The sequence below is a fragment of the Pomacea canaliculata genome, linkage group LG9 (genome assembly GCF_003073045.1).
Source record: "Pomacea canaliculata isolate SZHN2017 linkage group LG9, ASM307304v1, whole genome shotgun sequence".
NCBI classification, from domain to species: Eukaryota; Metazoa; Mollusca; class Gastropoda; order Architaenioglossa; family Ampullariidae; genus Pomacea; species Pomacea canaliculata.
Window position 1 is genome coordinate 24,263,551 of NC_037598.1, and position 21,714 is coordinate 24,285,264.

Consider the following 21,714-nt stretch of genomic DNA (forward strand, 5'->3'; position numbering starts at 1 on the left):
GTCACGAAAATAATTTTTTCTTTTATAACTAGCCGTCTATAAGAGTAGAAAAAGTAGTTTTGTGACTTTTTGTACCGTCTTATTACTGACACGTACTGTGATGGCGACACAATAAACTTGAAACTCTCTCAATCATAAGTTAGTGGGGGATGTTCATTTGCAAAATTATTTGCCAATGGGTGTTATGCATCGTTATTTTCTTTTTGTTTGAGGGGTATTTGTTTGTTCATTTCGTTTTAGATACAAACAAAAGATCCCACATAAACATACATATAAGTCCATATTGGTAAAAACATACACAATGACACAACTGAGCCCACATACATAGAGAAGTAAGCTTCTACATTCATACAAGTGATGAGCTTGCGTCTTCAAACAAATCAGTCGATATGATTATGCAAGTGAGTCAATATTTCTATCTTTGTGATCCCAAATTTGAAAAAGCAGCCCCTCTGTGAACAAAATGCTCAACATAAATAAGCACATTAACCCATACCACAACTAAACAAACCTACTGATGGACGGACCCGGGGACCTCGTTGTGATGGAAGTTGCTGAAGTCTCTACGCTGTCATCGTCATGTCATATAAGCCATCAGGAGACACAGATTGGCATCTGCCTCATCGGTTTTGAAATCAAAGAACTAAAGCAGAATAGGAAAACAAAAAGCACAAACCATTGACGGTTTATGGAGAAAAAACAAAAAACAAAAAAACGACAAATACAGGGGCATGGAAGTCCAAACACTGAGAGATTATCGCTTTATCAATAGCAATAAGGTGGATTGTCGGGTTCAAGCAGAGTCAGTCAGGTCTTTCCATTAGTTTCACATCAGCGAAGCATACAAACGAATAAATATGATATAGAAATGATAGGTGCCTGATTTTTTTTATATTATTATTTGCGCAGGTGAATCACACAGACAGAAGACAGACAAAATGAAGAAAGATATCGATAGAGGGACAAAACAGGTGTACAGGTATACGGTCAGGTAACAAGAAAGCTGCAGACGCCATTGCAGTATGTCCTCCAGCTAATTGGATCGTCAGTCTTCAGGTTAGTAACTAACCCCCCTCACACACTCTCTCTCCCCTCCGCTCCCAGGGCCACGTCATCCGCCATCATGGACGCTTTGCCCCGACAAAACTAAAAGCTTGAAGACGACAACAGCAACGATTGGATCCAGCGAAAAAACCTGCTGACAACTGTCCAACGTATTGAGTGACAAGGACATGCTACTCCAGCCTCTCGTAAACTCTCGTCTCGTTCTTCTTGGGCTGCGACTCGAGGCGGAGCCAAGTCCCACTCAATGACAGCCCTCGTCCATCACCAGATGGAGGCCGCCGGGTATAAGAGGACAGGTGCCTGCGAGCCCTTGCCACAGAAGTAGTCACTGTCTCATCCGAAAAGCGCTACAGCTGTTGCGAGGTGAAAAGCATCATGGCCGAACACAGGTATCTGTTTCTGTCCGTATCATGATTCTTGTCAACATTCACAAAGTAGCAACTTTCCTCTCTAAACCTTAATCGTTCTTTGAGGTCCTAAGAATCATCCTGCAAAAAAAATATTTGAAAAGTATCCAAAGTCACCGTGGATTTGAGGACTAAGATGCTAGTGTTAACGTTGCAAGTAAATTGTTTGTTAGACAGACTCGGTGATGAGGCCAACAGATTAAGGAACTACAAGCTCATCACACTTTCTCTTGAACCTTTGTCTCCTCTTGAGGGGGTCTTAGGTTTATTAGCACGTCTGCAAAAATTAGAGTCTGTTGTCAACTTTTCTTTGTCCGTTTGTTTGTTCTTTTGTTTTTCTGTTTCATGCACAGTTTTTTTAATACTTTTTTCAGGATTCCAGTTCTCCTGCTCCTGGTAGTAGTAGCGGCGTCATCTTTAGCCCAACAGATTCTTCTCCAAAAGCACTACATAATTTATGAAGTCAGAAACATCGAAAAAACACCGGAGGAGGTCAAGGAGGAGATGAAAGACACTGACATCCTTTACTCATTCAAGGTCAGAACTTCTTGTAAATAAAGATGTTTCTAGATTCTGCTGCAGAAAAAGTTAGTTTGGCTTAAATTTGAAATCCAATGTTTCAATCTCCTATGCCATAATACATTAAAAAAAATATGCAAAAATGTTGTTTTATAATGCCTACACACTGTCTCAAGATTTGTCTTCTGTATGTTTTTTCACGAAAACTTAATAAATTAGCAGTGAATCAAATATTCGATTCTGTTATTTGATAGCTGCCTCACTTTACTTTTAGGAAATAATTAAATTTATATTTCCTTGCGTATTATGTTTTCATTGGAGGAGAAAATAGCTATTTATAGCCTTTTCATATCTGTTGAGTACAAACACGTTTTAATTGTTTTTAATTAACAGGCACTTGGCGCACCCTCATATCACATTGGTATGAAACATATTTATTTTTATTTCTTATGACTGAATGTGGGAATGACACAGAGAATTTTATACATAGGGGGATATCTGGCTGTTGTTTACCAAGACATTTAAACATACAAATATATCGTTCCAATAAAAATGTTTAGTTTAGTAGATGTTATTCCTCGAGAAGCATAGTGCCGCACAAATAAACATGACATTGTCAATAATTTTCTTTATTAATTTTTGTATGTCTGACATTTGAACTAAACTGTATATTTTTTATTTTTGTTCCGATTTACGAGGCATTAAAAGCAAATAAAAGGAAAAAAACGTTTAAATAGTTAAAACCATAACATTCAGAATCCTCTTTTGTCATGTGTATATTGATGGTGGCGAGAGTTTGTGACATGTTGGTGCAGTGGTAGAGGTCAACCCCCGGAACATGAGAAAGTTAGAAGAGGTGGAGCTGAAAGGCAAGATCAGGATGGTCCCTGTGGTTAACATGGTGGACGTGGCGGAGACCCTTGGCGTGTCATGGCCTCCCTGTGGAGCAAGATTGCCAGACGTCAACCTCACCCTCATCGAGCGCACTCTTAACCAGGAAGGTTAGACTGTTGTCTCAGAATCTCATTCGTATCTTCCTCAAGAGACTTTGCTGCTAAAGAAATTTAGCTCCTCTACTACTTCCTTTCTATTTATTTTTCTATCATGAATTAAAACATCTTCTAGTGTCAGATCTGAACTTCGTATGCCATTTCACATATAATTATGAATTCTAACTTATCTGTGTCATTGAGTACGTATCCCAGTACTCTTGTCACAGTAATAATGCTCCTGCACACTCGTGTCCCTCAGCATTTGAAATTATTGTAACACTTTCTACAGGACTGACATCGCAAGAGAGCGAGGCTCACCTGAAGGGGTTCATGGAAGAGTTGAAGGACAGACTTCAGCAATACAACTACCAGGCGTTCTTCACCATTGGCGCTTCTCCACCTAAGGTAAATAACCTGGAATAGACAAGTTGCTGTCGTCTTGTCACTCCGTACCTCGGTCTGCCAATCTCTTCCTCAGTCTCAACGTCCACTCTGTACAGACTGTCCACGGTGAACCATACCTTCCCTTGACAACTGTCATCGAGCACAGTGAAAACCACGTGATCGCTGTTTGATTTCTTTTTTCCAGATGTACATATACATCAACATTCCATACGAGGAGGTAGATAACTTTGCCTTCATAGGAATAAACCAGTTTGGAGGACCTGCGGCTGTAAACACCACCGTTAGCTTCATCTCAAGCTTCCCGAAGTAAGGCAGACCGCCCTTGCTACCTCCAGAGCCGGCTCGTCCTCGACGTACAATCATAAAGCCTCTGTTCACCATTTTACCGTTTCCAGATTCCCCACAGACTTCATACACCAATTCCACTGCTGATTCCGGCCCAAAAGTCCGTGGATGCTTCTTCTCCCTTTTTTTTTTTTTTTTTTGTTGACTGCTGCCAGAAAATATGGCTGACCGTGGGGCAGCCCGAGGTTTCGCTAAAGGAAGGGAAGCAAGAGGAGTTGTAGTCGCTTCTCTTTATCTCCCCTTACGACACCTTTAACGATACTTCTTTTGTTGAAAAAAGGACTCTGCCAAACGGTAAAACAGTCAGAGTCTCTGGGATAGGCAGGCAGAACAACCGAAAATAAACAAATGTTAAATGTACATCAACTGCTTGCGTCGCTTGGTTTGTGCGAGTGAGCGTTTGTGTGCAGCACGTGACTGTACAGACGTGTGTGCACGTGCATGCTGATGATTGGTACTTGCATTTTCTTTTTCATTTTTCATTTTTTGTCTATTACTTTAAGTTTTTTTTCCTTATTATAGCTTTTGTCCATCTTTTTTCTTCATCTCTTTACCTTTATCTCTCTATCTCTGTTTCTTTGTCTGTCTTTTTGTCTCTATTTCCTTCTCACTGATAACCTCTTACTTTCACGTCGTCTAACTTAGATCACATTATTTTCAACTCTTCTATCATGCATTTCTGCACAGACACACAATGACCAATAGTGCATCGACCAAAGTAGATAATGGTTGACCTTTACTTCACTGCGTCTTACATTACATAATCACTGAGATGCACCTTGCGCCCCAGTACAAGGGAGGGACGGCAGACAACTCTCATTGGAGCCTGACTGATCCAGTGACGCTGCCTTGCTTCAATGTGTTTTCACTGCCTCTTCAACAACTAATAATAATAATGATAAAAATAGTAATAATAATTAGTATTAAAATTACTTTAATTAGTGCTATTTTCGCTACTTTTGTAGCTGTGACGTTGAGGCTACTAACAGCTAAAAGAAGCCCCCGCCCCAAAAAAAAAAAACAAAAAACAAACAACAACAACAACAACAACGAAAAACAAGGGTCACACAACCTTTGCCGAACTGCCGATGAAACGGAAGTGTATAGGAGCGAATATTTTAGAGAAAAAAATTCTGTAAGAACCATCCAACGTCAATCAACAAAGTGGGAATGTTTGTAATGTTCTGACGAAGGAAGCACTGGTTAGAACGCTGGCGGCCAGACGCGGAGGAGAGCTGGTTTGAACCCCGTGGCAACTACCCCCGCCCCCAACACACACACATAGGTGATCAAGTTGATGGGAATGGTTGCCTCACTTTTCACAGGGCAATGCAGGTAAAGCTGTTGTGAATGAGTACATGGCTGCATAAAGGAATTCAAATAAAGCAGTAAGCGGGAGAGGAGACGTCCATCGCCCTCACAAATAAAAGTCTGTTCAGGATATAAAATGTGGTTTCTGACACCTAGTCCCCAAACGACCTCAACAAAGCTAGGAGACGACCTTGACCTTCATCATACATGTAACAGGTCACGATGACCTGCATCACAGAACTTTTTCACACAAGGCTTTAAAACCGACATTTCACTTGCACGTAGAGGAGGCAGCAGGCAGGACGAAGTATGTGTCTGAGAGGTTTATTCTCTACCACTGGCTGTAGCCTTTTGCATTATAGTACATACAAAATATAATGCGATATATTATGTTACTTTCTTCTGTGCCAGTCGATGTCTGTAAGCTGTATGTGTGTATGTATACAGAAAGTAAGTAAATAAGTACCCAACTAATTACCAGAATGTGTATGAAATAGGTACCACAATTAAGTACCAAGAATAAGTGTCTAAATAAGCCGACTGATTTGAAGAGTGAAGTGCACACATTGCATAAAGAATAAAGGTCACTCCCTGCTTCTTGTTCTTCACGGCTTTTTTCTTCTTCTCTTCTTCTTCTTGTTACCCTTCCTGCCATCTTTCTTGGTCTCATTGCACTTGACTATTGATTGTAATGAGTTGTGGTGGGTCTCGTATTGTTTCGTGTACAATGACGTCTTGTGTCTGACGTCTTGTGTGCGTCATTTGTTCCACGTCACTTGAAGCAGAAAATGACGTCATATATAATGAAAAGCAGTTTCTCTCTAAAGGCCAAGTGAGTGGGAAAAAAAACAACGGTCTTCTCCGCCATCTTCTTCATGACTCTTTCAGTGGCATTCCTCTGAACGTATACCTCTTCCATTCGATTCACCTACAAATCTTTTCATCGTCATCATCATCTGCGGAGGCTCGTAGAGTGGTGTGTGTGTGTGTAATACGTCATGCGTATGCAAGGTAAGTGTACGTTCGTCTTATGACATTGATGTTTTAGACACGAAGATCTGGATCATTTCTTTTCACTGCAGGTTTAACAAGTCTAGTTCTCTCATCAAGTGTTAGTCTCTCTCTCTCTCAGGGCAGTCCAGTGGCGAAATGGTTGTTGCCTGTCAGCGAGGGTTGGATGCTTTGGGTTCAACTTTCATCTCGGGCACTTGTTCTTTCTCTGCATGTAGCATCTGTTTACAGAGCTCTCTCTCTCCTCACTGATAGTGTAAATGCCTAATTCTTCATCTTAACGTCTTACTTTTTCGCTAGTTCTTCTCCTTGGACGTTTTAGTATTTTTATGCATGTGTGTGAGTGCGTGCGCGCACTGCTGTGTGTTTCTGTCCAAAAATGGCAATAGACACACATTTGTTTCTCTATAAAGAAGAATTTTTTTAGTATTATTAAATGCCTCGGGTAAACAGGTCACCTCATTCTTCCTCCATTATTTTTACTTTCTTCAAGCCAAAAAAAAAAGTCAGTTTTGTGTCTCATCAACAGTACCCGCTTCCTCTCCCAACCCACCACTACCCGCCTCACCCCCATAAAACACACTTGCCTTTCCCTGTTTCCATTTAATAGTCTCCATAACTTGCAGCCTGATCGACCTCAGCGTCTAGAGAGTTCTTTTTACGGCCTTCATCATCCATACGTAGTGGTGTGCATCCTAGTGCACTAAGGTCTGCACTGTTCTTGAACTCTCCAAGGATTTCTAGCACCTGTTTAAAAAGAGTTTATGCAGTTTTTGATGCTACAGGACATCTGAACCATAACATCTTTTAGTCAACTATAGTTATTGAATCTGCTTCAGAGTGGAAAATGTATCCATATTGGTGACCAAGTCAGCCATCTGCTTAAAAAATGAGAAAAATTATATTTCGAATTAGGCAATTATATCCGTTAGTTAGCCAGAGATGATTGATTAATATTTACCCCAAAATGAACAGTTAATGTGCGAATGACTTTGAAGATAATATAGGAAACATCCTGTACACGTGGACTAATTACAAAATTGATTTCGTTAGCAAGTGCTCGCTGCTGTAAACATTGCGCAGACGTGGCGAAGGCGGAGCTCTGACCATCTGCAGGTCAACCACGACTTACAGGGTCAACACCGACAGTACTTTAAGGTGTAACTTGAGATGTCCTTACATATTGGCGACCTCCCTGCTCTTGACGGATCAAGAAGAAGACAGCTGTTAATCCAGGCATTGCTTTCATTTTTGTTATTCATCCTGTGCACTTTTTCTTTTTCCGTCGTTCTTTCCTTCTTGCTTTGTAACCACTCACCTACCCGTTGTCATTAAGGAATTACAGAAGAAAAGAGACACTGTGTTGTCCTGTTAACGGCTTCAGCAATTTACAAGCAAAGTTCATACTTCGTCTCACCTTTGTACACTTTCTCTTCCTCTCACACTTTTTTAACAACATTTTTACTTTCCACCTAAAGACAACACCGCTCGACAATGCCAATGGTGTCCTGTCTGACCTTTGGTGACCTCTTGCCCCACAGAATGGCTGCGACTCTTGTCTTGCTGCTGGCAATGTCCATCCTGCTGCCCTCGGGGGCTGAGAAGGGTGCACAAGACCTTGTCTGGTTGGAAGTGGACTATGGAACATCGGACAAAGACCTCTCTAGCACTCTTCAAGACCTGATGAATATTCGAAAAATACTACTTGTAAAGGTAAAGCTTTTAGCGACTAGAAGCTCTACAGAAAATAATACCGTTCTTATTGGTTTTAGCTTCATTAACAATGTTATGACTAGTTTGCTGACTGTATATCAGAGACAAAAAATGCAGTTAGTTTGAAAGATGAAAAACATTCTGTGGAAACTCGTGTGATTTTATTTACAGTCTGTCTAAAGAGTTTCGTGTGTGCATGATGATCTTTACAACACATTGTACACAGATTCTCAATGTCAAACTTTGTTTGATATGCTTTTCGTGTATATATATATATATCCGATAGTCAAGACTATATTTTTTTCTTACAAACAGGAGCTCGGAACCTCTAAACTCGCAATGGGTGAGAAAACAAACACAGTCATCACACTTTCTGTTGTAATAAGGTTTTACAGTTTCTTGTTCTGCTCCGTTTATTTCTAGTCTTTTTGTTAAGTTAAGTTCAACACCTGTTCTTCCACGTAAAGACATCTCTCTTCCTTATGTGAGTATGTTTCATAAGATTTTGTGTAAAACTAGGAGTTTTTGTTTTACTCTTAGTGTAAACTGTATTTTAATTTTAAGTCCATGATGATAAACAGTTTGAAAAGTCTACCAAAATGTTTTCAAATGCATCTACATTTTTGCTTTTAAATGCACATAGCAAAGAAATAATAAATTGTATTGATGACATAAAGTCGTCAGGAAACCTGTTATATTTGTTTCAGTCCTGAGAGAACCAGACCTCGCCAAGCTAGCATTGAAGGATGTGCATGAGGTCCTCCCTGTGGAACTTTTTGAAGATACGACGGAGAAAGAAAGCCTTTCGTGGCCGTCTCATCCAGACATCAGCAACTCCAATCTCACTCTGTATAAAATCTTTCCCGGCTTTAAAGGTAAAACGAAGTACGATAGGTCGGGTCTCGCCGACACATTCCTTGTATCTCTAGGAAGAAACTGAACTGGTTGTCGCAATTCATTGCCACTTTCTGGAAAACTTGTGAAATCAGTTCTGATAAATCATAAAATAGTTCATTCATGAAGTACGATGCTGAAATAGCCTTTTATTCCATCACCCACACACGGATGCTCCTCCCACACACACACACACACACACACACACGCATATATACACTTAATCTGTGCGTGGGTGGTCTTTGACGAGTGTCTCAGAGGCATTGCCTGATTCTTGTCTTCGCTCCTTCAGCCAGAGTCCATGTAGTCCATGTGATAAGGCTGGGTGGTTGTATGGTTTGGGAAGTCACGGGTATGAATACAATTTTATGCCTATTTATAGGCTTATCATGAAGTTCACCGTGGTTGTGTCATTACTTGATGTTTCCATGTTGTGTGTGTGTGTTTATATGTACATTCTGCTGTACATAAAGTTCTGATGTCGGGTTTCAGGGCAAACCTTCCAGCAGTTCAGGGCAGAGCTCAAACAGGATATTAGGAATTGTGGTCATATCCTGAAAAACATCCCTCATCGCATTTACAGCTCCAAGGGCTACATGCCACCCAGGGTAACTATTTAAGCCCAAAGAATTTAACTCATCAGGACGAACTGAAATGCCAGTTTTCTAAAGATGTGAATATTATCTGCTAACCGAGGCACAAAGTTTACAGCCAGTTAAAATGTTTCGCATTTATGAGCCAGCAACACATTAAAAAAAAAGTCAATGTTGAATAGAAATAAATTTACTGTAAAAATATTTTCTCTGAAATGTGTTTTTATAGCATTGAGTTAACTGATAAGTCTTGCTAACAATGATGGAAGTGTTGTTCAGAAGATGTGTTAATGGGTCCACTGATCGGTGACCTGTTTGTCTTATTGAGGTTGGTTGACTGACCACCCAGAAGGTAAGACGAGGTCTTCGAGACAAAATTCACATTTTAACAAACTGCAATCGACTTCTGTTTCCAGTACTACGTTTTCATCAACGGGCTGGAAGACATTGCGAAGATCTGCAAGGATTTTGTAGACATTGACGGACGGAAGGGAATATTTGAGATTGAGGCTTCATACATCCAGATTCTGCACCTTGCAAACTAATGGCCGTTGACGAACATCGACGCTCATCTACAGCTGCTCATTGTTCACATCAGGAGAGGTTCAGTCTTCAACTGACGGAATTTCGTGTACACTCTTCACTGCGCAAAATAAACTTGCAATACTAACACAAGATAAACCCTTTTATTGAAATTTTCCAATCAATAAAGATATGCAAAAAATTCTTATTGTTCATTTTGATTTGATTTTTAATAATGGGAATGGGAATTGACTTAAACAGATTAAAATATACATTTTTGGAATTGTACATGAAAGTCATCAAAGCAGAGAGAATATAAAAATAGGAGAGAGACGAAGTAGACAGTGCAGACAGAGGAGAAAGAATAACAGACAGAGAGAACAAACAGAAGAGAGTTGAAAACAATGTTAGATATTACTTCAGAATTCCTAGATGAATATAAGTCTGGGAGTTAACCGTGAAGCAGCGGATGCACACAAGTGTACCTGCGACTACCACACACACAAACACACACACACACACACACACACTCTAACGCATTTATGAATTTTTTTAATGGAAGATAGACCTTATATTGAATATTACTAAACAATAAAGCTCTATCCAAACTCATTTTGATATAATTTTTCTTTATGGGAATGTGACTTCACACAAACAACCTTAACAAAGTATACTTTGATGAAATTCCACATAAACGTCGTCAAAGTAGAGAAAATATACAGACAGGAGATAGAGAAAGTAAACAGTGCAGACAGACAGAAGGAACAACAAGCAGAGAGTGGAAAATATTGTCAGATATTACTTCCAAATGTAAACTCCTAGACGAATGTGTCTGGAAGTTAATCGTTGAGATACAGATGTACACAGGTGTGCCTGCGACTACTTTATTTCACAGAGAGAGAGGGAGGGAACAGTCATATCTCTTTACGACTTTAAAATATTTTAGTTTCCTTCACAATATAATCTCTTGACAACCACATGTCTGCTTGTTGGGACCTGACTTTAAAATACAAGAAACATCATGTACACGTGGACTAATTACAAAATTGATTTGGTTAGCAAGTGCTCGCTGCTGTAAACATGGCGCAGACGTGGCGAGGGCGGAGCTCTGACCATCTGCAGGTCAACCACGACTTACAGGTCAACACCGTGCAGTACTTTAAGGTGTTCATTGAGATTTCTTTACATATCGCCGACCTCCCTGATCTTAAAGGTTTCAGTAGAAGGTAGCCAAAAATCCAGGTATTTCTTTTTTTAATTATCCATTCTGTGCACTTTTTCTTTGTCCATTGTTCTTTCCTTCTTGATTAGTAACACTCACTTACCCGTTGTCCTTAAGGAATTACAGAAGAAAGATATTCATCCAAAGCTATGTCATCGGACTAACAAAGTGAGGCCTAGGCATCAATTAATAAAGTTCAGACAACCGTTTTCTTAACGATATGTTGATTAATATAATGCTGTTTGGTCATTTCGAGTGGTAAGTGATTCTGGTATATTACAGTTGCCTACGACATACACGCTTGCGCGATTGTGTGTATATCGGGTGGGAAAAAAGAAAGGAAAAGACACATACAATAGCAAGAGATCATGATAAAAGACTGAGCTTAATCTTAATGTGAGTCTGTAGATTATTATTTTCATACCAGCTTGGTACTTGTGGGACACACTTCGTTGTCCTTTTAACGGCTTCAGCAATTTACGAACAATCATCAGACTTCCTCACACCTTTACAAACTTCTTTTCCATCTCACACATTTCACAACATTTCTACTTTCCACCTAAAGACAACACAGCTCGACCATGCCAGGGGTGTCTGGTGTGAACTTTGGTGACCTCTTGCCCCACAGGATGATTGCGACTCTTGTCTTGCTGCTGGCAATGTCCATCCTGCTGCCCTCGGAGGCTGACATGGGTGCACAAGACCTTGTATGGTTGGAAGTGGACTGTGGAACATCGGACGAAAACCTCTCTAGCACTCTTCAAGACTTGATAAATATTCCAAAATTGCTATTTGTAAAGGTAAAGCATTTAGCGACTAGAAGCTCTGCAGAAAATAATACCATTAGTTTGAAAGATGAAAAACATTCTGTGGAAACTCGTGTGATTTTATTTAAAGTGTCTAAAGAGTTTCATGTGTATGTGATGATCTATACAACACAATGTAGACATATATTTTGTTTATATATTTACAAATCATGATTTTATTTTATTTTCTTACAAACAGGAGCTCGGAACCTCGAAATTCATAATGGGTGAGAAAACAAACACAGTCATCACACTCTCTGTGTGTAATAAGGGTTAAAGTTTCTTTTATTGCTCCGTTCATTTCTAGTCTTTTTGTTAAGAGAAGCTCAACACCTGTTCTCCAAGTAAATAAATATCTCTTCCTTATGTGAGTATGTTTCGTAAGGTTTTGTGTAAAACTAGTAGTTTTTATTTTACTTTTAGTGTAAACAGTAGTTTAAATGTAACTCCATGATGTACAATTATTTAAAACAATTGGAAAAGTCTAGTTCAGAGTTTTCAAATACATGTAAACTAGAACTCAAATACATTTTCGCTTTTAAGCTAAGTCTGAATGTACATAGCAAAAAATAATTTAGCTTTGTATTGATGACAAAGTCGTCAGGAAACCTGTTATATTTGTTTCAGTCCTGAGAGAACCAGACCTCGCCCAGCTATCATTGAAGGATGTGACTGAGGTCCTCCCTGTGGAACTTTTTGACGATACGGCGGTTAGACCCGGTGTTTCGTGGCCGCCTCACCCTCACATTAGCAGCACCAATCTCACTCTCTTTACATTCCTTCCCAGTTTTCAAGGTAAAACTATTATGAAAGGTCAGTTCTCGGCGAGAAGTTTCTTGTCTCTAAGACGACACTCCAATCGTCGTTAGTTGCTGCCAAAATTGTGAAACCTTTGAAAAATGATTATTTAATGGATTGAAATCTTACTCCACCATAAGCGCACACAATGGCTACGGATGCACACAAGTGTACCTGTGACTACCTCATTTCACATATAGTGTGTGTGTGTGTGTGTGTGTGTGTGTGTGTGTGTGTGTGTGTGTGTGTTTGTATGTGTGTGTGCACTGTACAAATAGTACTGACAGTCCAACATGCGTGTTGTACATTTCACTGTACATACAGTTCTGATGTCATGTTTTAGGACAAACCATCCAACAGTTGTATGCCGAGTTAACATATGATATTAGAAGCATTGGTCCTATCCTGAAAAACATCCCTCATGAGGTGTACATCTCCAAAGGCAGCATTCCAATAAGGGTAACCATCTTAAGCGCAAAATTCTGTTTAACATGTTCATGAGCAACTGCAATGCCAGCTTCAGAAAGATGTGTTTTCTGCTAACCGGGTCACCAAGCTTATAGCCATCTGGAACATTTCGTATTTACGAGCCAACAGCACCTCAAATAAAGTCAATGTTAAATTCAAATGTTGAATAAATTCACTGTGGCATTGTCTTGCCTTAAATCTGTATTTCCTATTGAGTTGGGTTAATTGATAAGTCTTATTAACATTGAAAGAATCGTGATAGGTCCACTGATCGGTGATCAGTTTGTCTTATTCAGGCTGGTTGATTAGTCAATCAGTATCAAGTAATGCGAGGTGTGATTTCAGACATTTAACTAACCCATCTTCTGTTTACCAGGGTTATCTTTTCATCAACATGCTGGATAACATTACTACAATTACGAAAGCTATTCAGGACATCTTCGGAGGACCGCAGATCATGAGTGTTGATGTTTCGCACGTCCAGATACTACCCCTGGCAAACTAATCTGAATTGACGAATAACAAATCGCAACTACAGATGCTTATTTATATATGTTGTAAAAGTGTATAATGTTCAACTTACAAGTGTTCATTTTCGTACTTTTACAAATCCCTGTGCAGAATGACTTTATATTCAACAACTCCGAAAAATAAAGACCTTGTATTGAACAGGACCAAACAATAAAGCAATCAAAACCTACATTGTCATAATTCGTTTTAATTATTTCGTGTTTATCCGAATGAGAGTACACTAAAAATAGCTTAAGAGAATATACATGCTTGAATTTGTAAATAGAAAAGATCAAAGTACATAGAGAATTTAGACAGCAGGCAGATAAAACAGACAAACAGTCCGAGTATACGAAATAAAGTGAAAAAAAAAAATTCTAATGACTTATGTTTGTAGGTGTCCTTATGTAACACAATCGACCTCTGGCTCCAGCTGTAGGTTGTGATCAACGTCTTGGAAAAATATCTTCTGGACCTTCTGGATCCGAGATCATTATAGGGCTTTATACCTTTAACAACTGATTCTTGAAATTTCATGTCATTGATGGACTCATTGTTCACATCTGTAGGCGTTCAGTGTATTGTGGGAACTCGTGTGATTGTATTTACAGTCTGTCTAAATGGTGTCATGTGCATATGATCATTTAATACAAGACAATAAAGCAATGGACTGAACATAGACAACGAAAATAATAGGAATAGTGCTAACAATCTTCAAACAAACAAAAAAATCTAGCAAAATTAAAAACTGCATACTTTATGAAGTTTTTTTTTATAAGCAAGGTAGATATTAAGTCATCATGAAATCCACCATATTTTCTTTTTCCGCCCTTTTTAATTTAATTTTGTATTTTTTCATTTTATCCAATGATGCTTGAATACGTGTACATTCTTGATATTCTTTACCTACAAGGTACAGCATGATGTAAACTTACTACATAATTTAGCATTTATTACATATCCGCATAAACAAACAATTCATCATGTGCAAATCTGTATTTCTCCTGTCAGTACTCGTATCTCCAGGATAAAATTGAGGGATGCTACTGAAGTCACTGAGATGTTACTAACCCTTGTGGAAGAAGCTGAGAAGGCGACGAAGAAATTTAACTTATCACGGCCGCATCGAGACATAAGTAACACAAACCTGACACTGTATATATTCAGTTCCAATCTTACAAGTAAACAACTCTTAAAAGGTGTGGTCTGTCTGAGATGTCTGTTCTACCTGACTGTAGTTCAATAACACACACACACACACGCACACACACATTTGTCCCATTCAATGATGGCCTCACACTTCCAGTTGTTGTAACTTCGTGCTGGGTAAGGAAACGACTGAAAATGTTGATGTGTTTGTATCCGATGTTGATTGTTTACCTAAAGGGTGTAGAAAGCCTCGATGTTGTCTGGTTGATGCTTAATTCTTCTTCACCTTCACCAGCAATTGTAGTTGGTTGTGACAGGTGTCTTTGATGATTTTGTTGGGATTAAGTTCTGACCTCATAGGCGAGCAATGAGAAGCAACATGGTGTCCCTGTCTGATTTATTTTACTGAAGATTGTTTTCCTTTCCACATCGAAGTCGGCTTATGCTAGTCTGAGATATACCGCCCTTTCGTAGAGTGTGTGGAATCTTGAAAGAAGCAGAGAGTGGTCCACAGTGTCAAATGCAGCAGACAGGTGCAATAGAGTTAAGCAGAAACATCACCACTGTTAGGGGAAGATAATATGTGGGTGATCACTTTAATTCAAGTAGTTTCAGTTCTGTGAAAAGGTCTGTATGCTGACTGATTATGGGGGATGAGCTGGTGCTCTGGTAAGTACACCCACAGCTGTGTCAAAACTATTTTCTCTGTGATCTTTGAGAGAAGAGACAAGTTGGAAACTGGGGATAATTGTTCAACACATTGTTCAAGTGTGGATTTCTTAAGAAGTGACTTCACCAGGGCATGTTTGAACAAAGATGGGAAAGCACTTGCTTACAGACTGACATTTACAATGTTTGTGATGGCAGGAAGTAAAATATCTCATCACTCAAGGAGGCTTGTGGATCCAATTGGCAAGTTGCTGGCTGGGCTCTGATGATAATTGCGTATACGTCGACCTCAGAGACTGGCCGACAGAGAGCATCCCTGGGGAACATCACAAGAAATATTGTCAGGCGCCGACATCGAGTTTAAGGAGGATCGAAAGTCCAAAGTCTTACTCGAAAACTAAACACTAAACACTTGCGGCAGCTGTGAAGTGGAGTCAGCAGTGGGCAGAGATGCCGCCGGGCTCAACCCGGTCACGTGACTGACGATGTCGACAGCTTCATGGACAAAGTGCAATTAATTATTTGGGCCTGAAGATAGGCTCTGATGGCTCTGTACTTGCGTTCTAATCATTCATTATGTTGTGTACATAAATTAGCTCCCACACAGACATACACACGCGCGTGCACCTACACAACCTCTTTAACACCAGAAATAATTCAACTTACATTACGAGACGATCAGTTAATTATCTGATTAGTCAATTAGTTGACCACACGTTTGTTTGCAGGGATCCAACTTCAACATCCTGTACACGCTGACAAAACAAACAATTGATTTCATTGGCACGTGCTCACAGGTGTAAACATGGCGCAGGTGTGGAGGAGCCGGAGCCGTTACTTTCTGACTGTCGGTCACAACTGAATGCTGAGCATCGTTCAGTATTTAAGGTGCACATTGCTGTCCTGTCTGCTGTTGCACATTACAGTAGAAGATAGACGTGAATCCAGGTAACCCTTTCTTCCTTCTTTTTTCATTTATTTCTTTCCCGTATCCTTTGGTTGTTTGGGAAGTAGGTAGCAGACATCGCTCTTGTCTCGGGTACATTTTACGGTTGGGCACATCTCCTCTTCACTCACTTTTCTTTCTGAAAATCTTCTCGAGGTCAGATGCTGCGTCAGGTATCAAACTATCGTCTGGTCGGTATTCTAACCACTCACCTAACAGCAGAAGAATAAACAAGTTTTTTTCCAAATTATGTCATATGATTAAAACTTAGAATAAAGTTAATAAAATTCAGACAAAAAGTTTTCTTCTCGATAAATTAATTTGTTTAAAATGGTTTTGTCGTTACTATAGAAAAATTATGCTTGTGTGTATGAGTATGTGTATGTGTATGCTTGTGTGCGTGGGTGTGTGTATATGCATGGAAAGGGGGTTGGTGGTCGGTGGGATAGTGAGCACAAGCAAGAGAAATAAAATAGTAAATGATGATACTAAAGGAATAATTCCAAAGCTTAATACGGGTAAGATGGTCATTATTTTATAACATCGCTCGGTATTGCTTGACATTGTGTTGTTCTGTTGAAGGCTACAGTAGCTTCTTACAAAATCCGTCACACTTCTTCCATCTTTACCTATCTGTTTCCTCCCACTTGTCTTATCAACATCCCCTACCCTCCAGCTGAAAGCAATAGCCTCACTGAGCACAGCTCACCCAGTGCTGCCCTGCCTGACCTTTGGTGACCTCTTGCCCCACAGAATGGCTGCGACTCTCGTCTTGCTGCTGGCAGTGTCCACCCTGCTAACTTCGGGGGTCGAAATGATGAAGCATGACCTTGTATTTCTGGAAGTGGAATCAGGAGGTTGTATAGAAAATGTGTCTAAAATTTTTCAAAACAAGTCAATGATACCCGGAGAAGTTTCTGGACAGGTACGATGTTGATTGTTGCTCTGTATTAACTCAACTTTTCACACTGGTTCAGTTGTTTCCTAGTTGAGGTTTCCATTCAGTGTTTTCACTAGTTTACTGATGGTATTATTGCAGGAGAATCAATTATTACCACAAGTATTTTTCAAGATAAAGAATACAATGTGGAAACTCATGTTACTGTTTCACACTCAGTCTAAATATTGAATCATGTGTTATCTATATTTATGATCATACATATGAAGTTTGTACATTTTTTATTATCAAACTCTCATTTTATCGAATGATTTTGAATATGTATTTCGAGTATATATTGGTAATCGAGACAAAAATAAAGCAGCGTATTTCATTTTCTTTTTTACAAATAGGTGATCGGAACCTCTAAATTCTTTGCAGGTGAGAATATGAATATAGGTAACACTTTATGTACAGAGCAGCTTAAGCCTTCTTTATTCTTTTCTTTTTTTTTTTCCATTGCTTCTGCTACGGTACACCCAACAGTTTCCCATTTCATCTTTATATATTTGTATATTTAATAAGGTTCCCAGTAAACTAACATTTTTTCCTATTTAGTATAAACGGGTGTAATTTTAATTTACTTTCATGGTGTACCATAATTTTAAACATCTTGAAAAGTGAATACTTAAAAACACACTTTCAGGATAAAGCTTAATGTGTTTAGAAATAAATAATTTTGAGTTTATTACATATATGGAAGTTGCCATTAATTCATGAAGAAATCTGCCATGTTTCTATTTTGAGTCCTCAGAGAACAAGACCTTGGCAGGATGAACTTGAAAGATGTGAAGGAAGTCACCCCTGTGACTAAACTGGAGGACTGGGTGCAAAACTGGAATGCATCATGGACTATTCATCGAGACTTAAACGAGACAGATCTCTGGTTGTATAAAGTATCTCCTAGTCCTAAAGGTAAACAAATCTCACAGAAGCATCTCTTATTTATTCTCTGTTAGTGGTAAACAAATCTGTCAAAGGTGTGGCATCGCCGACTGTGGGTCGGAACTCCTGATCAAGTCATCGGTATTCGCTGCAAAACTTGTGGAAACACTTACTACAGATGTATTCTAATGAATTTGATAAATAGATTTATAGGTTTTTTAATTAATTTTAAAAATATAGTGGCATGGTATTTATAGTTGTGATGACGGGTTTCAGGGAAAACTCTCCAGCAGTACGATAACCAGGTGAGACATGGTGTCAGGATTGCTGCACCTGTAATGGAGAACTTTCCCAACTACATTCTCCTCTCGAAAGGCACCTTTCCACCGAAGGTAAGCATTCTAAAAACTGTTTAATTCAATCGTGATGGAAGGAAATGCCATTCGTGACATATTAAAACACCTTTTTGAGAAAAATGTGAGAGTTTGTTGCTGACCAGGTCGTAGATTACAGTCATTTGAAACATTTACTGTTTATTAACTGACGATATTTTTTTATGATGCAAAAAATAATTAAACAGTTTCCTGAAGAGTAATTTTCGATATTCTCTTTCTTTTATGGCATTGAAGTTTGAACTAATAATTCTGGTGGTAAATGTTAGTAAATCTTTCGATAGGTACACTGATCCCTCAGGATGTTTGGCTGTTCATCCAGCACAAACTAATTCAAGATCTTTGAGAATGAATTTAGACATTTAACTAAACCGAGTCGACTTCTGTTTTCAGTACTACATTTTCGTCAACAAGAAAAAAGAGTTTCCCGAAGATTTCAGAAATATCCTGAACATTTTTGGAGGGCCTGGAGAGGTTAAGGTGGAGCCTCTATACGTCCGAATTCTGATCAGGTGGCAGTAATGTTCACTGACCAACAGCCACGTGCAGCTGCAGACTCCAGTGTTCACAGCTGTGTTCAGTTGACAAAACTTTGCTTTCCTGTTCTTGTAAATCATTGTGCGACTTAGTCCTGTATTGAACTGTACCGAAAATTAAAGCAATGTTAAGGTTCTCTATCATATTTTTGTCTTTCTAATTGTGGGGATGTAAACACACACAAAGAGCCTTCAGCTATATGCGTGTATAAATGTCTACATGGAAACATAAAATACAAAATCAGAGCAGACAGACAGGCTAAAAAGTGTTGGATTTTCTTTTATTGTCGGTGTTACATTTACTTGGCTCTCTCTCTTTCTCTCTCTCTATGAACACTTGTGTGTTGGTGTGAGTGTCTGTAGGTGTGCATGTCTGTAAGTATCTACATGCTTGTGTGTTTGTATCATTGGTATCGCATCATTGCATAGTATCGGTGATGATGATGACGATTGATCATGATCATGATAACAACAATGAAGATTTACACCGCGCATTTCACCCCTATTCAGTTGACTGTGCGATTTAAAAATATTTTTGAATACAAATTAAAAAAAAACACTTAAAGCATGCATTCAAACAGAAACAAAATGTATATAACATACATAGGAGCACAGACCACAACATATTAACATACAAATGGCTAAAGACATGACAACAGATGTAAAAGACGGAGCAGTCTGCTCATGAAGCATGTCAGGGGTTCGACAGAGGAGAGGACTGGTAGGAGATGACATCTGTGGTGTCATCTACCCATATACCCATCTCCACTCCTTGTGGTAACACATTTTCCAAAGACAAGAGAGACGAGAGACCGCAGAGTACAAAGATGTCCATTCCGACCCTCACAATGGTGAGTGGAACAACAGTTGCATCAACAGTCGAGACAATTCATGATTTCATCCCGAGAAGTTGCTAGAGAGTTAAATTCCAGCTGCTGGAACAGTAAAATATATCCACACATACATGTAAATATACACTTACATTCATACATATCTGCATAAATACATCAAGACATAAAAACATACATACACACACCCATATATGTATTGGTTATTCGCACATTACTTAGGTCAACTGTTAAGATACTTATGAGCATAAAATGTAAACGCAAATACACAATAATATATGTATGGTAGGCAACCCTTACGTAAGTGTGCTGCAAATACGTTTATCCGTACATACAGGTACAACGTCTTAATTCTGAGAAAGAAAAATGTTAATTGTCATCGTGAGATGTGCAGCTAACAGTCATTCCGAGATGATCACTCACATGATGATCAGGTGACATTCGTCAGCAAAGGATCAGTTATTTAACTCGTCACAACAGGTCTGATTGAAGACCAGAAACGAAGCATCTTTACACGTTTACAAAATAACAACAACTTGATTTTGTCAGCACGAGCCGCAGCCCTGCACACTGCGCGAGGTTGGAGAAGACGGGGTCTTGACCCCTGAAGGTAGCGTATGACCCCAGAGGTCAGCACCGCGCAGTATTTATAAATGCATAGTTTTACTTACCCTGTTCGACTTCTGTTTCCATTTCTACTATTTCCTCAACCTGCACCTGGAGGACGTTAAATTATCTTTCACTTCTGCCCTGAACATTCTCGGAGAGCCGGGTTCAACCAAGAACGAGATTTCATATGTCCAGCTATGACACCTTGCAAAATAATGACCCTAGACTAACTACGGGGTACAACTACAGGTGCTCAGTGTTCACATTTATATGTTCAGTGTTTGCTACTAATCTTGGGGATCACTGCGAAATATGACCACGTATTAAACGTACCAAATAATAAAGCAAATCTAAACAAATGGCAGTTGTTGTTATTGTTATTTTATTGTTATTGTTGAAGTAACAGGAACCTAAGGACACTGTCAGTCTTGAGCTTAACGCGAGAAGTTTTCAATGACGTTTCAACGTGAGAGGATTTTATTCTAATTGTGGATGTTGATATGTAACGACTGTTACATTCGGAAACGCATGCTTCTGACCTTGCTCTCTCTCTCCCTCCATCTCTTTCTTCTCTCTCTCTTAGAGCGATCCAGTAACACAAACAGGCTAAAGACATATCAACAGACATAAAAGACGGAGCAGTCTGCTCATGAAGCATGTCAGGGTTTCGACATAGGAAAGGACTGGTAGACTGCGAGCGGTGAAAGGAAAAAACCGGAAGTCCGACCCTTACAATGATAAATGGCATAACAGTTGTTGCATCAACAGTCGAGACAATTCATGGTTTCATCCAGAAAAGTTGTCAGGGTTAAATTTATGCTGCTGAAATGTAGTTCCTAAAGCTGCAAAACAGTGCAGGTGTAAGAAAGGAGACCACTAGTGAACCACTCAAAGTGGTCCACACACAGAAGGTAAGTGGTCAGACATACAAGAACATTCCAGAAAATATCAAGTGGCGAAACAGAAGCGAGGATCAAACAGAAGACAAGAAGCATAACACACATAAAACAGAAATGGAGATCTGTCACCTTTCGTAGACATTGCTCTCATCTTGTCATCGTATTTTAACATTTTATCTTTTAATTGTATTGAATTTTTGTTGTGAAATTGTATCGTATCATTGTGTTGTATCGTTGTATTGTATCAGTGTATCGTAACATAG

At 39.2% G+C, this 21,714-nt stretch overlaps 4 protein-coding genes across 6 annotated transcripts; all 4 read left to right on the forward strand.

Moving 5' to 3' along the window:
• The first annotated feature begins 1,440 nt into the window (after positions 1 to 1,440).
• Positions 1,441 to 4,099, forward strand: LOC112571993. Its single transcript, XM_025251462.1, has 6 exons — positions 1,441 to 1,454; positions 1,847 to 2,009; positions 2,385 to 2,412; positions 2,807 to 2,992; positions 3,273 to 3,388; positions 3,573 to 4,099. The coding sequence occupies exons 1-6, from the start codon at positions 1,441 to 1,443 to the stop codon at positions 3,696 to 3,698; spliced, it is 633 nt and encodes a 210-aa protein (XP_025107247.1). The 3' UTR covers positions 3,699 to 4,099.
• A 1,367-nt stretch (positions 4,100 to 5,466) lies between these two features.
• Positions 5,467 to 9,925, forward strand: LOC112571990. 2 transcript variants are annotated; one of them, XM_025251456.1, is made up of 8 exons: positions 5,467 to 5,494; positions 5,872 to 6,055; positions 7,139 to 7,189; positions 7,597 to 7,768; positions 8,084 to 8,111; positions 8,476 to 8,643; positions 9,155 to 9,270; positions 9,672 to 9,925. In XM_025251456.1, the coding sequence occupies exons 1-8, from the start codon at positions 5,482 to 5,484 to the stop codon at positions 9,798 to 9,800; spliced, it is 861 nt and encodes a 286-aa protein (XP_025107241.1). In that variant the 5' UTR covers positions 5,467 to 5,481; the 3' UTR covers positions 9,801 to 9,925. The 2 variants fall into 2 exon arrangements, with proteins under 2 accessions (XP_025107241.1, XP_025107242.1); XM_025251457.1 differs by lacking the exons at positions 5,467 to 5,494; positions 5,872 to 6,055 and having other exon boundaries at positions 7,140 to 7,291.
• Positions 9,926 to 10,867: 942 nt separating this feature from the next.
• Positions 10,868 to 13,773, forward strand: LOC112571992. Of its 2 annotated transcripts, XM_025251461.1 has the most exons (6): positions 10,868 to 11,019; positions 11,628 to 11,799; positions 12,005 to 12,032; positions 12,433 to 12,600; positions 12,947 to 13,062; positions 13,448 to 13,773. In XM_025251461.1, the coding sequence occupies exons 2-6, from the start codon at positions 11,629 to 11,631 to the stop codon at positions 13,574 to 13,576; spliced, it is 612 nt and encodes a 203-aa protein (XP_025107246.1). In that variant the 5' UTR covers positions 10,868 to 11,019; position 11,628; the 3' UTR covers positions 13,577 to 13,773. The 2 variants fall into 2 exon arrangements, with proteins under 2 accessions (XP_025107246.1, XP_025107245.1); XM_025251460.1 differs by lacking the exon at positions 10,868 to 11,019 and having other exon boundaries at positions 11,566 to 11,799.
• A 2,416-nt stretch (positions 13,774 to 16,189) lies between these two features.
• Positions 16,190 to 19,236, forward strand: LOC112571991. Its single transcript, XM_025251458.1, has 6 exons — positions 16,190 to 16,347; positions 17,099 to 17,270; positions 17,636 to 17,663; positions 18,030 to 18,197; positions 18,444 to 18,559; positions 18,953 to 19,236. Exons 1-6 carry the CDS (start codon positions 16,262 to 16,264, stop codon positions 19,079 to 19,081), a joined length of 699 nt encoding a protein of 232 aa, XP_025107243.1. The 5' UTR covers positions 16,190 to 16,261; the 3' UTR covers positions 19,082 to 19,236.
• Positions 19,237 to 21,714: the final 2,478 nt, after the last annotated feature.

Excerpts from the sequence above, each read along its gene's own strand:
- LOC112571991 (XM_025251458.1), top strand. The coding sequence starts at position 16,262 with ATGCTGAGCATCGTTCAGTATTTAAGGTGCACATTGCTGTCCTGTCTG. Across the intron at positions 16,348-17,098 it reads GAAGATAGACGTGAATCCAG|AATGGCTGCGACTCTCGTCT; the intron begins GTAACCCTTTCT and ends CTTGCCCCACAG. Across the intron at positions 17,271-17,635 it reads CCGGAGAAGTTTCTGGACAG|GTGATCGGAACCTCTAAATT; the intron begins GTACGATGTTGA and ends TTTTACAAATAG.
- LOC112571990 (XM_025251456.1), top strand. Across the intron at positions 7,190-7,596 it reads AGGTCAACCACGACTTACAG|AATGGCTGCGACTCTTGTCT; the intron begins GGTCAACACCGA and ends CTTGCCCCACAG. Across the intron at positions 9,271-9,671 it reads AGGGCTACATGCCACCCAGG|TACTACGTTTTCATCAACGG; the intron begins GTAACTATTTAA and ends TTCTGTTTCCAG.
- LOC112571993 (XM_025251462.1), top strand. Across the intron at positions 2,010-2,384 it reads ACATCCTTTACTCATTCAAG|GCACTTGGCGCACCCTCATA; the intron begins GTCAGAACTTCT and ends TTTAATTAACAG. Across the intron at positions 2,993-3,272 it reads GCGCACTCTTAACCAGGAAG|GACTGACATCGCAAGAGAGC; the intron begins GTTAGACTGTTG and ends CACTTTCTACAG.
- LOC112571992 (XM_025251460.1), top strand. The coding sequence starts at position 11,581 with ATGCCAGGGGTGTCTGGTGTGAACTTTGGTGACCTCTTGCCCCACAGG. Across the intron at positions 12,033-12,432 it reads AACCTCGAAATTCATAATGG|TCCTGAGAGAACCAGACCTC; the intron begins GTGAGAAAACAA and ends TATTTGTTTCAG. Across the intron at positions 13,063-13,447 it reads AAGGCAGCATTCCAATAAGG|GGTTATCTTTTCATCAACAT; the intron begins GTAACCATCTTA and ends TCTGTTTACCAG.